At 40.2% G+C, this 14949-nt stretch overlaps 1 protein-coding gene across 6 annotated transcripts in view; it reads right to left on the bottom strand.

Moving 5' to 3' along the window:
- The window catches only part of BCAT1 (branched chain amino acid transaminase 1), a 118174-nt gene that overhangs the window by 58776 nt on the left and 44449 nt on the right, over window positions 1-14949 (bottom strand). For 5 of the 6 annotated variants that reach the window (XM_005902063.2, XM_014480232.2, XM_070371206.1 and 2 more), the window contains exon 3: window positions 5406-5606. In XM_005902063.2, the coding sequence (XP_005902125.1) occupies window positions 5406-5606 (201 nt within the window). Of the gene's footprint in view, window positions 1-1496; window positions 1619-5405; window positions 5607-14949 lie in introns of those variants that run through there. The other variant, XM_070371207.1, reaches the window with a different exon arrangement.

The raw sequence follows: 14949 nt of genomic DNA on the forward strand, positions 1-14949 counted from the left end.
GCAAATAGAGATCTAGAAGCAGAACCTCACGTATGTGCTAAGATATGCTATGATGTATCAGAAGGAAAAAAGCCTTCTTTAATGGTGCTGAGACAATTGGGTATCTGTAGGAAAATAAAACAGACAAATAAAAAGAAAAACTGGACCCCTACTTCATACAAAAATCAACTTCTGAAATTAAAGACCTAACTGTGACGGACAAAATCAGTAACACAGGAAGATGTTTTCATAATCTAGGAGTAGAAAAAGACTCTTTAAACAAGACACAAAACCAAACCTAAAGCAAAGATTGATAAATTCAACTTTTAAAAATTGAAATGTGGAGTTCCCTGGTTGCCTAGTGGTTAGAATTCTGGGGTTTCACTGCCTTGGCCTGGGTTCAATCCCTGATCGGGAAACTAATAATCCACAAAATGCGTGGCATAAGCACTGCCCCAAAAAGTGAAATTTATTTGTCATCAAAAACTTATGGGGAGAATAAAAAGTCAAAGTGTGGAAGAAGATATTTAAAACACATATAAATGACATAAGACTTATATTCAAAATATATAAAGTACTTCTACAAATCAAAGACACCACAATAGAGTGAGCAAAAGATGGAAACAAGCAGGCACCTCAAAGAAAATGAAATCCAACTGACAAACATTTGAAAATGTGTTCAACTTCTTCAGAAGTGGCAATTAATATCACAATAACATGCCATTTTATTAATAAGCTAAAAATTTAAAGTCAGGCTATAAGAACTGGCAAAGTTGATGAGTTGTGATTGAATGTATTTGCTAATTCATGGCTAGTGGGTATAAAAACTGGTAAAATCACCATGGAAAAGTTTCCCCTTTCTCATAAAATTGAAGATATGTTCAATACCAGCAGCACATTCCTAGATATACCCTCAAGTAGGATTTCTCAAAGTTTTCTGGTGTCAGGTGCCTTCACACTCTTAAAAATTATAAAGGTGTCAAAGAGCTTTTACTTAAAAAGTATTCTATCAATATTTACCTTAACCATAGTGAGAAATTGTATTTATTAATAGACTATGACATTAAAATACTTTCATTCACATTATCTATATTTTCCAAGAGGATTAATATTAAATGTGGCCCTGTTTTACATTGTTGCAAATCTTTAACATTTGGCTTAACAAAAGACAACTGGATTCTCACATCTGCTTCTGCATTCAGTCTCTTGCAATAAGAAATTTTGGCTGAAGTACACAAAGAAAATCCAGTCTCATATAGATATATGGTCGAGGAAGAAAGTACTTGTAATAACTTTTTCAGATAATCGTGGGTATTAATCTCTGAGACTCCTCTAAAACTTGACAACTGCTGGTCCCTTACAGCTTAGCTGTACCGCAGAATCTGAAACCCCATCAATGAGGTTTTTATACTCTGTTAATTTCTTAAAATCCAATGGTCTCAGTCAGGGTTCAACTGAGAAGAAACAGAACCAGGAGAAATATATATAACATTTACAGATTTATTAGAAGAAATTACCCAAAGCATCTGTGGAGGCTGGCTAAGCAAAGTCCAAAATCTGTAGGATAAGCACCGAGAAACAGAAGGTCACAAGCAGGCTGGACCAGGAGATGTGAGCTGCAGCCCATCCCCAACTGACTCAGGAAGGGCGAGACAAAGCAAGAGAGTGAGTGCATGTGAGCAGCCAGACCTACACGGATGTCCTGAGGTCAGGCTCACCCACAGTAATCTCCTTCTGGATAACTTCAAATCAACCAATCAGGGACTTTAACCACATCTGCAAAATTCCTTCAAACGGCACCCAGATTAGTGTGGGATTGAATGACTAGAAGAAGGCGTGTGCACACCACAAAATGACCACTGCCTCCCAAAGTCCTCCAAGGTTCACAAGAGAATGTCCTTGCAGTCGAAAACCAAAGGGAAACGAAAAATGGAATTCTAGGGACCTCAGTTTACAATAGCCAAACTGACACATCAAAAATCCTATCTTGTATTTGGAAGAATTTTTTTTTTAATGTACTTCAGGGATTTGGGGGTTTTGTTTGTTTGTTTGTTTAATTTTATAGCTGTAGCAAGCAGGATTCAGTTCATTGACCAGGGATCAAACCTGTGCCCAGTACAGTGGAAGCATGGAGTCTTAAGCCCTGGGCTACCAGGGAAATCCTGCACTTTGAATGAATCTTTACTCACACATAAATTTGTAATATCATGGAACACTCACTTGGAAAAATACTGGTTGCCTGAGTTATACAGATCTTTCAAAGGGTAACTCCTTTTAAAACTACCAATATCATTAAAACATTGGTAACCACCAATATAACACAAAATAAGACCTCTTTAATAGGAGGAAAGGGTGGGGGAGACAAATGTTCCAAAAATTCCAATTTTCACTTGAGAGCTAGAATTTTATCACCGCCAATAAATACAGTCCATTGTTTTACTTGAAGTGACAGGCTTATTTCATTCATTTTCAAAAAAACACACACACAAGTTTGAACAACTTTGTTCTTTCAAGGAACAATGGCGCCGGGTAGAAAAAAGTAGCCAGTTGAATTCACCACACAAAAACAATCATGCGGTTGCTTTTCCTTGAGGCAACCACAGCACTTAAGTTCTACAGAGTGCTTCATGTGAAATGGATGTTTTCTCACACAGAATAAAATGTTTATGTAAGAGTCAAGATTTAATAGACTCAATCATTATTACGCTTCATTGAGAACATTAAGTAAAGCTGACGTTCTTTTTATACTGTAATGCACGGCAATAAACAATACAATGACTAACACAGGTTGGGTGGCAAAGCGTTATCTGGTACAAATGGCAACACAATGAGGAAGAAAAATAATACCTTGGTATTACTGTGAAGATTACCTTAGGCAATCTCTTCAAAGGGCAGCCTAGGGGGTCTATGGACCATGCTTCGAGAACTGCTGACTTAAAAAATCATGTAAACAAGTACACCAGCATACTATGTACAAGAATGTTCACAGAAGGAAACTGAACAAGTGCCAAGTCAACAGCGACTGAATATATTCACATAACATAACACTACCGCTATAAGGAGCACACGATGTGGTAGCTACCGCCCCGAGACTCAGATAACACAGGTCTCCGCCCTGAGTTTCACACTTTCGAGGGCCTCTCACCTCTATCTTCCCCCAGCTGTGACCTCCTTGGAGCAAGTAGTTGACTGGACCCTTTTCTAGACAGACTCCAAATACTCAGTGCTAGGGATTCCCTGAATTCCCTGCCCAAATGGCCCTGATCCTATTTTCAGGGTCTGAACCGGCCTCCTGATCTCTTAAGAACAGACAGGATCACTAGGGTGCTTGCGTCAAAGTCCAAGGGATGGCCAAGTGTCATCTGTTTGCAGGTGGGATGGGCATCTACGTGCATGTGCAAAAGGCCCCTTGTGGTATAGGATGAGTCAGGATTGAAAGAAACAGAGAGGGTGGACTATGGGATGTCTCTGTTTTTACTTTTGTCCTAGACCCCACGGACGTTAGGATTGGTCCTGGATGGATAGAGCTCACATAATATTGAGCTCAAATAATAGATACGTGTGCACGAGCACACACACGCAATATATATGTTTATATAATTACACTTACACGAAGTTCAAAAAGAGGCAAAACTGTAGTGTTAGAGGTACATATAACCCAAAGTGAAAAGCAAAAAAAAATCATCATAAAAGAATAACAAGTGCCAGAAAATACGGGATTTACGACATAGAAGGGGCACAAAGAAGGCTTCTGGGATGCTTCAAGCCGCCATTTCTTTGCCTGGATGGTAGCTATTTGGGCATTCCTTTATAAGCATTCATTAAATAGTATGTTGTCCACTTTTTCAAATTATGCTTTATCTCACTAAATATTTATCTTAACCTGAAAATGAAGTACATGTTGTAAAATTTCATTTTCTTTCATCTAGGTTCCCTACTCACACTTCCATTTCTCTCCTTCACTATGTGAATATGTCACTATTTATGGTCGGAAAGATCTACTGGAGAAGAGATAGGCTACCCTCTCCAGTATTCTTGGGCTTCCCTTGTGGCTCAACTGGTAAAGAATCTGCCTGCAATGCGGAAGACCTGGGTTCGATCCCTGGGTTGGGAAGATCCCTTGGAGAAGGGGAAGGCTACTCACTCCAGTATTTTGGCCTGGAGAACTCACTGTATAGTCCATGGGGTTGCAAAGAGTCAGACACAACTGAGCAACTTTCACTTTCACTTTTCACTTTTTTATCAAAAAATACATTTGAAACAAAACCACATGTAGTTTTAGCTCTAAAAACAAACAAAAAAAATGGGGCTAATTAGCGGAGGAGAAAGATGTCCAAGGAGACTATATGCATGTTAATTTGTGGGTCAAAATAATATGACTCTAGACAGGATCTGAACCTAGGATGTTTAACTCCAGAATCTGAATGATTACATTTTTCTCACTTAAAACAATTAGAAGAGCTGACCTATATAAGGTACCCAGTAGAGGGCATATCGCAGGATTTCAATAAACAAATGTAGTTATTTTATCAATATCAATATGAATATTTACTATTTCCATCTTTCAGCCCCTTAAATAATAGGCCACTGCTTAATTCTTGAATTCCAATATTCTAGGAAAGATATCCAATACATTAAAAATGAGTGACAGCAGTCTGCAACGCTTCTCTGTACATGGGATTTCCCAGATAAGAATACTGGAGTGGGTTGCCATTTCCTTCTCCAGGGGATCTTCCCTACCCAGAGATTGAACCTGGGTCTCCTGTATTGCAGGCAGATTCTTTACCACTGAGCCACCAGGAACAGGGAATATATTGTATATTTGGCTAAGAGTGTATCTTAAGGACCACAAAAAGCATCTTCTATTTAATATTTAATGCTTATAATTATTCCATTCATGCTTGAAGGCTGACATTTGATTAAATGTCCCTTAACATGCATAACAAGTTATTGCTGTCATAAAACCATGCAGTTAGCATTAAAATATAAATATAATACTGTACCTAATGATCCATTGTCAATCATTAGAAGATCTAAGAGCAGTGACTTAGTGAGATATTAACAGTACAGGCTTGATTGCTAATTTTCTTGCAAACTGTCCTTCCCATTTGCTCCAAATAATTTTCTGATAATACTGTAAGCCAATGTTACAAGTTTCATGTGCAAAACATTATATTTCTATTCTCTACACCCTAGAGTGTGCTTACCACCTACATGATTTTTCAATTGACATTTTAAAAATTCAAGATACTCTGAAAAATTAGTTAAGACTCACCTTCAATCCAACTGTTTATATAGACACTTATGATTGCCTCTAGTTAATACGGTAAAGACCATGCTGCCTTAGAGCTCTTTGAGCAGGGGAAGCTACTTAGTAACCACAGTGAAGACCAATATGTCACCATCATTAATTTCCAAGTACTTACTTCCACAGCATAGTGGAAAGCCGATGAACCCGGATGCAGTGAGAGGTTTTGAAGAGGTTTGATGCGTGGTTTCTCCCATCCAAGCTCCAAGGACCACTCCACTGTTAACATGTGATCTGTAAAAACCGTTCCAAAAACCAGAGTACTGGAGTCTGGTTTTTCCTTTAAAACGGTGGCTCGTGTGATTATTAGATCTTCAGCCTGGGGAAGAAAGTCAGCACCATTAAAGAAAAGTAACTGAACATCCACTAGCTAGAGGAGCTGCTGCTGCTGCTGCTAAGTCGCTCCAGTTGTGTCCGACTCCATGCGACCCCATAGATGGCAGCCTACCAGGCTCCCCCGTCCCTGGGATTCTCCAGGCAAGAACACTGGAGTGGGTTGCCATTTCCTTCTCCAATGCATGAAAGTGAAAAGTGAAAGTGAAGTCGCTCAGTCGTGTTTGACTCTTAGCGACCCCATGGACTGCAGCCTACCAGGCTCCTGCATCCATGGGATTTTCCGGCAAGAGTACTGGAATGGGGTGTCATTGCCTTCTCTGAGCTAGAGGAAGCAGAGAGTAAAAAGACAGAATTTAAGTCACTGGCCATTAAAAAGTGAAATCATTTAACTTTTAAATGTTGGCAACTAACTTAGAAACTTAACAACACTGGGTGAGCCAAGCAAAACCATGCCTCCATTCAAAATCTGTTGTTTCTTATCTCTGCAATGTAGGGAATTCCCTGGCAGTCCAGAGGTTAGGTTGGGAGCTAAGATCTCAGAAGCTGCAAGGTGCAACCAAAAAAAAAAAAAAACCAAACAATTCTTTGTAATGCATACTACCAAACAAATATCAGAACTAAAATTTTCCAGTGAGGTTTAGAAACTGGGACGAAATAATAGATGGGGTCAAATCATGCTAAAAGAAGAACATATCTCTTCATTTCCATCATTAGACCCGTGTAGCACATTTGGGAAAGAAGAAAGGCGGGTCTTAGAATCAAAACAGCAGCACTCACAATGACTTATTAAACTAAAAAGAATGTCACTAAGAACTGAATCTCTTGGGATGGTTATACTCCGGCTCCCCCAAAGAATTCTTGGCAGCAGCTTCCAAAACCCTCTGGGTACATGGTAGGAACAGGCAGCAGAGTGAAGCAAATGTTTTCCTCGTTGAAAACAGAAGTAGAGATTGAACACTAAGATATAAATCCTCTATTCTGTGTTGAGGAAACAGTGAACAAAGGACCCCTTATTCAAAGAAAGATAAATAAGAGTAATAGGAAACAACTTCACACAGCCCCATTGCACCAGCTCTCCACAGCCGGCTTGCCCATTACAAATGACCACCACATACGCATCCGGATCACACACAATAGCATCACTAACTTTACAATAACTGTAGAACAGCTGACTCAAACCACAGGGGAAGGCGCACTCAGACTACTCAAACACAAAATGAACCAAGGACAAGTTCAGGCTGTGATCAGGCTGTTAGGAAGGTCAGACTTCATTTCTTTCAAGACACAAAGCAGTCATTTCCCCACCCCCACAAAGCAAGTACAGAACTTCAGAACTTCACTTTGTATCATCACCTCTTATCATTATTTTTTGAATGACCTAGTTATATCTGGTTAATTCACTGCTTTACAGCCACCTTTGTGGTTTGATATATTATGAATAATAATCAGTTAATTTTAGAGTAATATTTAGGTCCAAAATGTTATTTATTTTAAAACAACCAGAAAGCTTCCATTACAATGAAGCATAAAGGACAACATGTGTGCGTGCTAAATCGCTTCAGTGAGTTCAACTCTTTGCAACCCTATGGACTGTAGCCCACCAAGCAGTCTCATGCACTTCCACAGCTTCAGTTATCACCTGCGGTGGTGGTGGTTTGGTCGCTAAGTCTTGTCTGACTTTTGCGACTCCGTGGACTGTAGCCTGCCAGGCTCCTCTGTCCATGGGATTCTCCAGGCAAGAATACTGGAGTGGGTTGCCATGCCCTCCTCCAGGGGATCTTCCTGACCCAGGGATCGAACCCGTGTCTCCTGTATAGCAGGCAGATTCTTTACCACTCCAACACATGTACACCGTGGCTAATTCATGTTGGTGTGTGGCAGAAATCAAACCAATACGTAAACCAATCATCCTTCAATTAAAAAGAAATTAAAAAAAAAAAGAAGTTTGCCAGTCCATTGAGACTGTTTGGATAAGAACTCTAGCTAGAGTACTTGCAGTTAAATGTCCAGCCCCAGCATGGTGCCAGGCACACACAACAGTAAAGGTTTTCTTAGATACTGAAAATAACATTTGGTTGATTTCAGCTGCACTCGATAATGAATGACAGACTCATTCCCAGAAGATGGCCAGGATTTAAAGTGAGTGAAATCCTAACATACACTTTTTATTACATGAATGGTTTCACAGTATTCTTGTACAATGAAGCCCTTGTGCTTTCGCTTTGGTTAGTTTTTCTTCAGTGGCTTGGGGGATCCTGGGCTAAGAAAAATCTGGAACTATAGCAATACAAGAAGACAAACTCAATGCAAATTTTCACTTATTAACACCATTAACAAAAGTTTCTTAATAACAGGGGAAAGTAGTAAGATACACAACAAAAACAGAAAGATGAAAGTAGATGAAAATGGGGTGGAGATATTGTGAGTAGAAGGGGTGAGTTTTTAATCCATGTATTCAGGATACATCTTAAATACTTCCAAGGCAACAGACATTGGCTTTTTTTTTTTCCAAAGACAAAACCAATGATTTGCATGGTTCTTCAAAAGTAAAATGACTAAATTCTAAATTCTGTGGTTTTAATAAAGCAATTTAATTTTTTTAAAAAAGTAAAATGAAGTTTGACTTCCCATCTGCTATTTCTAATATTAGGTAGTCAATTCTATCATTAGTTAATCAACAAGAACCCAATCACACAGGGTCTTTCTACCTTTTGGGATTTCTAGGTTTTCCAGTAACCCTACCTGCCATGAAACCAACAGGCAATGGAATATATACAACTTTATTCCAACAACTTGCAATGCAGGAGACCAAGGTTGATTCCTGGTTGGAATGATCCCCTGGAGAAGGGAATGGCTACCCACTCCAGTAGTCTTGCCTAGAGAATTCCATGAATAGAGGAGCTTGGTGGGCTATAGTCCATCAGGTTGCAAAGAATTGGACAAGACTGGGCAACTAACACTACCGTTAGTATTTCAACAACAATCTGCATAGAAACTTTTAAAAACAAGACTATGGCTTTGCCTCATATCCAACTGTAGGGTGATTTCTTTTCCTTCCCTTACTCGTTTCTTCCTTATCTGCTTTATTATTCTTAGTATTTTGCGTTTTTATTCACTCAGTGAACACTGTACCAGTACAGTGGCTCAGGCACTGCACTAAGCAAGCACAGGAGATACCAAGATGCAAGGGTTCAGTCTTCTCTGCCACGCTCGCTGCCAGTCAAGGACAAGTGGTAGCCACTGTGAGCAAGTGTTACTCATTCAGTTTCCAAGGTTGTTACCCCTGCCCCTCTGTCACACAGAAACCAATAGAAACTTATCTAAGTTTCAGGAGGAAGCTACGAAGAGGATAAAAAGCAGAACTGGTTAGAACTAACCAGGACCAAGATGGCAGAAGATCTGACTTCCACTAGACCTTGGGCCTCACTGTACATCATTGTAATACAGTAGCTAAATGACACACCCCCCAGCACCATGACAGCTGACAAGTGCCATGACAACAGCCGGAAAAGCCACATATAGGAACTGAAAAGCAGAGTTGCATCAGTTCTAGGTCTAAACCACACTCCTGTTCTCAGATAACTCATGGATATTATAACTCCCACTCTTTCCAGTTGCCTCCCTTATACTTCAATCCTCTTATACATTTGGTGTCTTTGCCTGACTGGGGTTGAAAAGTTGATTTGTGAGGGTTCCCACTTCACCAATGAATAAAGCTTGTCCTGTTCCAGTCTCAGCTTCAGTTTTGTTATTGGCTGCACAAATATGACCAGAAAAAGAACCTCCCTGGCAGACACAGGGGTCTTAGCTCAGAGTGGAAACCTAGCACAGGTCCATTCAACCAGTTCAGCACCAAATTAACCTAACAATTTTTGAGCTACTACGTACCTGTATTGTGCCAGGCACAAAGAAACTCAGGGAATGAAACAAGTCCTCTTCTCTTAGTGAGGGGGAAAAACAATATAAAGAATAAGTGGTTTGGGCCAGGGGGATGTGCCAGCCTTGACAGAAGGGGTTTGGGGGAGAATGGATACATGTATATGTATGACTGAGTCCCGCTATTCACCTGAAATTATCACAGTATTGTTAATCGGCTATACTCAAACACAAAATGTTTTTGGTATTAAAAAAATTAAATTAAATTAAAAAAAAAAAGATTTTTAACATAAATAAAAAGAAGGCAGGCATATTATGATTCAGAGAAGGCAATGGCACCCCACTCCAGTATTCTTGCCTGGAAAATCCCACAGATGGAGGAGCCTGGTGGGCTGCAGTCCATGGGGTCGCTAAGAGTCGGACATGACTGAGCGACTTCACTTTCACTGTTCACTTTCATGCACTGGAGAAGGAAATGGCAACCCACTCCAGTGTTCTTGCCTGGAGAATCCCAGGGACCGGGGAGCCTGGTGGGCTGCCATCTATGGGGTCGCACAGAGTCGGACACGACTGAAACGACTTAGCAGCAGCAGCAGCAGCAGCAGCATATTATGATTATAGATAACAAATACCTGGAAAATTCAGAGCTGGCCTAATTACCTTGTGGAGTTCTTCTACTCTTTTTTTAAAATTCCTTCACAAATGGCACTTTTTTTTCTCATTATAAATGCAGTATCTGTTACTTGTCAAATATTTGAAAAAGACTAAAGAATTATAAAGAAACAAAATAAAATCAACCACAATCACAAAAGCAAACAAAAAAGAATAAGGAGATAAACAGATGTCAAGAAGTGATCAGTGCTATGAAAAAAACTAAAGTTTAAAGGGATAGAGTGGGAAAGAGAATGCTTATTTTAGATGGAAGGGTTAGGGAAGGTGTCCCAGATGAGGTGACATTTGAGCAGAGACTTGAATGAAGACAGTAGGTCATGTAGAGATTTAGGGGCAAAGTATTTCAGGCAGAGGAAACAAGTGCAAAGGCCCTGAGGTGGGAACACACTTGGTAGGAACAGGAAACAGCAGAGTCAGTGTGACAGGGATGCGGGGGAAGTGAACTGACAGAAAATCTTAGAGGCTCTGTGACTGCTGGCGTAGGGAAAGGGAGGGGCTGAGAGAACCAATTACCCCATTGTGTGTGTGTGTGTGTGTGTGTGCACATGCTGTCACACCAGTCATGTCCAACTCTTAGTGACCCTATGGACTGTAGCCCACCAGGCTCCTCTGTCCATGGGATTCTCCAGACAAGGATACTGGAGTGAGCTGTCATGCCCTCCTCCAGGGGATCTTCCTGAAAGACTGAACCCATGTCTCCAGAGTTCAGGGAGATTTTATTTTAGATGGAAGGGTTCTTTATAGGCAGGTTCTTTACCGCTAGCAACCTGGGAAGCCCACCCCATTGTACACTGATTGACATTTCAGTTCTCCATGTACTCTGCCTCTATGCAACCAAGATTGTAGCCCATCTTTCTTACTTCCCCAGGACCTTTACCACAGACATTGCTGGCAGTTGAGGTAACCCAAGTTTCTCTCTCCATTCCTGGTACTTTGTAGGAGCCATTAAGGCATGGCTACCATGTTTTAATTTGCTTCTGTTTTTATGAAGCATGAAGGAGCAAAGTTGAAAGGAGGAGAGTTTCACCAGTAAAATAAGAGAATCTGAGTGATGTTGAGCTTTTTTCTTTGAGCCTCTACACTTCCCCCTTGGCATCAGAGATTCTCAATCCTGAAAAAACATTGGACTTAATTGCAGAAGTTTTTAAAACACAAAGCTGGACACCATTCTAAAATCCCAGAGGGATGGAGCAGGACTGTGCTTGTTTGTTTAAGTTATCCAAGTGGATTCTAACTGTAGTCAGGGCTGAGAAACATACCATACCATTTCTCCTGAAAATTTCACCAACTTAAACAGCAATGGTTCCCAGCATCGGATACTGAGCTGATTTACCTGGGAGGATTTATTTTTTTAAGAAAAATATCAATGCCCATGCCCTACCGTAACATCAGTGAAAAAGAGACTCAAGAGTGGGGCTCCACATCAATTTCAGTTTAAACTCTTCAGTTCAAAACTCTCCAGGACAGGCTAGTGCACGGGAACAGCTGAGAACCAGCAACAAAGATTCAGATCTAACGGATCTGTGAATTCTTACTGAAAGCCACGTACTCTCTCACAATCATAGGAACTTGGTCATCTCAAAGTGAGTATGTCCAAAATGGAACACGTAATATTTCCTTCAAAATTGGGTACCTATGTCTGATATTCATATTGCTTTCTACTTCCTGACTTCTCAATCATTAATTTTTTCAAAAAAGTCTACTAAAAGAAGGAAAGAGAAATGAAAAGTAAAAATCTCTAACCTTTACCTGGCAATCACATTTACACTTTCCAGAGATGACCTCTGCTAGCAAATTCATTGTGTGCATGCTAAGTCGCTTCAGTCGTGTCCGACTCTTTGCAGCCCCATGGACCGTAGCCCACCAGGCTTCTCTGTCCATGGAATTCTCCAGGCAAGAATCCTGGAGTGGGTTGTCATCTCTTCCTCCAGGAGATCTTTCCAACCCAGGGATTGAACCCACATCTCCTGCATTGGCAGGCGAATTCTTTACCCCTAGTGTCACCTGGGAAGCCCAAGGATCTAATCAAAGTCCAAAGAAAGGGGAGGAAAAGGACAATACCAGACAAATTTGTACCCTTTGGTCGCAAAAGCAAAATTTTCTCAGAAATTCCCTTATGCCTTATTGGTTAGAAATGTATCACACTGGGGTGAAGGGGGTGAAAACACCTTCAGAGAAATGAAAGCTAAGGAAGCATGCACGAGCTATAAAAAATGATAAAGTCCTTTATGAATGATGATAATATCAAAACAAAACTGGGAAATACAGGAAGGAGTAAAGAGCACTACGAACAGTCAATACATGGATAAACATTAGAAACTATTCTCTTTTCTTAATTTCTTCATGGTAAACTATCAACATAAAAAAAAAAAAAAAAGAAATGTATCACACTGATATCTTCAGCTGCAGGAGAGGTTGAAATGCAGGTTTGTCATTCAGGGTTGGTCGGAGAACTGCAAATAAAACCAGAGTTCTGTTAATAAGGAACATGTCTGGGGCTGTACATGAGGCTTCCCAGGTGGCTCAGTGGAATCCATTGCCAATGCAGGAGACACAGAGAAGCATGAGACACAGGTTCGTTTCCTGGCTCAAAAAGATCCCCTGGTGGAGGGCACGGCAATCCACTCCAATATTCTTGCCTAGAGAATCCCATGGACAGAGAAGCCTGGCAGGCTACAGTCCACGAGGTCACAAAAGAGTCAGAAACAACTTAGCAACTGAGCACATCTAGGGCTGTATTGGGTGTACACATTAGCCCAGCGCACAGCGCCTCAGCACTTAGGAATTCTTGTTTATACGCCTTTGTCTAACATGGGAATAGACAGAAGGACTAAAACTCGGCTGCAGATACCTTCCCACTCTCACCTCTTTTTTTCCATTATTTCTTGCACATGTAAAATTGAACATAAGGCACCTCCAGCTTATCTCAACTCCCTCCCTTCTTCCTCCAGCATTAAGTGTGGAAACCAGAACCCCTACCCAACCCAGTAGTCTGGGGTGTCCTCAGCTTTCCACCACCAACCACTTGCCTTACCCATTTCTCATGCAACCCTTTGATATAGACAGCTCACTCTCCCAAGTGCTTGGTTTCCTCTATAAAGTCCCTTGGATTGATTTAAACAATTGGGAAAGAGAGTCATTTCTCTTGATCATATTGGCCTCTCTCGTTTAGCACAGTATCATATCAAATATGTTTGACTAATTCTGTTCTAAACCTGGATTGATCTTCATGGTTTTGGATATCTTAACATAATACACTGCTATAGGAAAAACAAAACTGAAAACAAAAACCTGTACTTACTATAAATCATAAAAGTCCTTTCTGTTGTCATGATTTCAAACCCTTACAGAGTCAACTTGAATAATAATCTGGGCCTAGAATATACTTTTCTGAATCCTCTCTTCAAAATACTTCTAAGACCACCCATAATGGGTGGGACTCACTGTTAATGGCAAAGCCTTTTTTATGTTTTTAAGTTCAACTAGTGCTACTGTAATAATTTGCTAATACTAGTTAAGTTGCTTGAAATCAAAAATAAATGATTATATTGCTAGGTATTAGTTTCCTTTCAGTAACTACTACATCTTCTTGTAAGACATGTAATTTGTTAATGAAGTGAATTGCAACCCTCTAACATTCTGATTTGTACACGAGGATTGCTCCCATATGCAGCTTTGTAAAATAGCACACTAAGAGGTGCCTTCAGAATTTCATCAAGAACTCCAATTCTCCTTCACTGACAAAAATTTCTGCAATTCTGGAAACTAAAAATAACAGCTGTTAACCTGAATGCAAAAAGAAATTACCTAAGAAAACTAAATATAAACAACGAGGTGATACAGTTGAATGAAATTCAAAATTAAGCAAGCAACATGCAGGTGTGTGACTGGTTTGAGTAGATGTGAAGTACAGTTCAAAGAGGAAAAGAGCACTCATGTAAAAGAAACAAATTTTCTGCACAATTTTTATCAGAGTTCTTTAGAAGCCATCTTTTTCCTATAGTTCCTTTCTAAAGATGAATAAAATAACAATATTTGTAACATGTTATTTCCTCCTTCATGATTACTCTGTCTCTTCCTAATGCTCCAACGTTCTCCAGTGATTTCAAAGTCAGGATGTCTCATAACATACGCTTGTGGAAAAATTTGTAAGGCCACAATGACTGGTCTGTGAAACAACATGAAATATGACAAAAATAGGGCATATTAAAAAACAACCATTTCTTGACACAAAATGTGTGGTTGGGGAACCATTTGCTCTGAGATGGGGAAGCATGCACCAGGCTACTGCAACTAGGTTAAGAGCTCCTGAGGGCTATTATTAGCTCTGAATTCAAGCAACATCCAATTGCCATCAGTACTTCTGAGTTGGCACTTAAACTTTCAAAGGCTGTCTCTGGATTACAACTGTCAGGACTTCCCAAGCAAGAATACTGGAATGCATTGCCATTTCCTCCTCCAGGGGATCTTCTGGATTCAGGTATCAAACCTGTGTCATTTGCGTCTCCTGCATTGGCAGGCAGATTCTTTACCACTGTGCCACCTGGGAAGCCCTTAGAAATTGCGTAACTTTAAAACAAGCACATCTGTCTTGCTCTAGTTGGAAAGCCATGGGTGCTACATTTGTTATCATTTAGAGACACTTTTTAAAAATCTAATAAGGAAGTTGTACGGATGAGAGAGTTAGGGCTGTGGAGAGAATTTGGGCTGCGGAAGCAAAGGGAAGGGGAAGAAACAGACAGTTGATCTCCTTGAAACGAAGATAACCTTGGAGTCCA

Source organism: Bos mutus, chromosome 5 (assembly GCF_027580195.1).
Source record: "Bos mutus isolate GX-2022 chromosome 5, NWIPB_WYAK_1.1, whole genome shotgun sequence".
In the NCBI taxonomy this organism is placed as follows: domain Eukaryota; kingdom Metazoa; phylum Chordata; class Mammalia; order Artiodactyla; family Bovidae; genus Bos; species Bos mutus.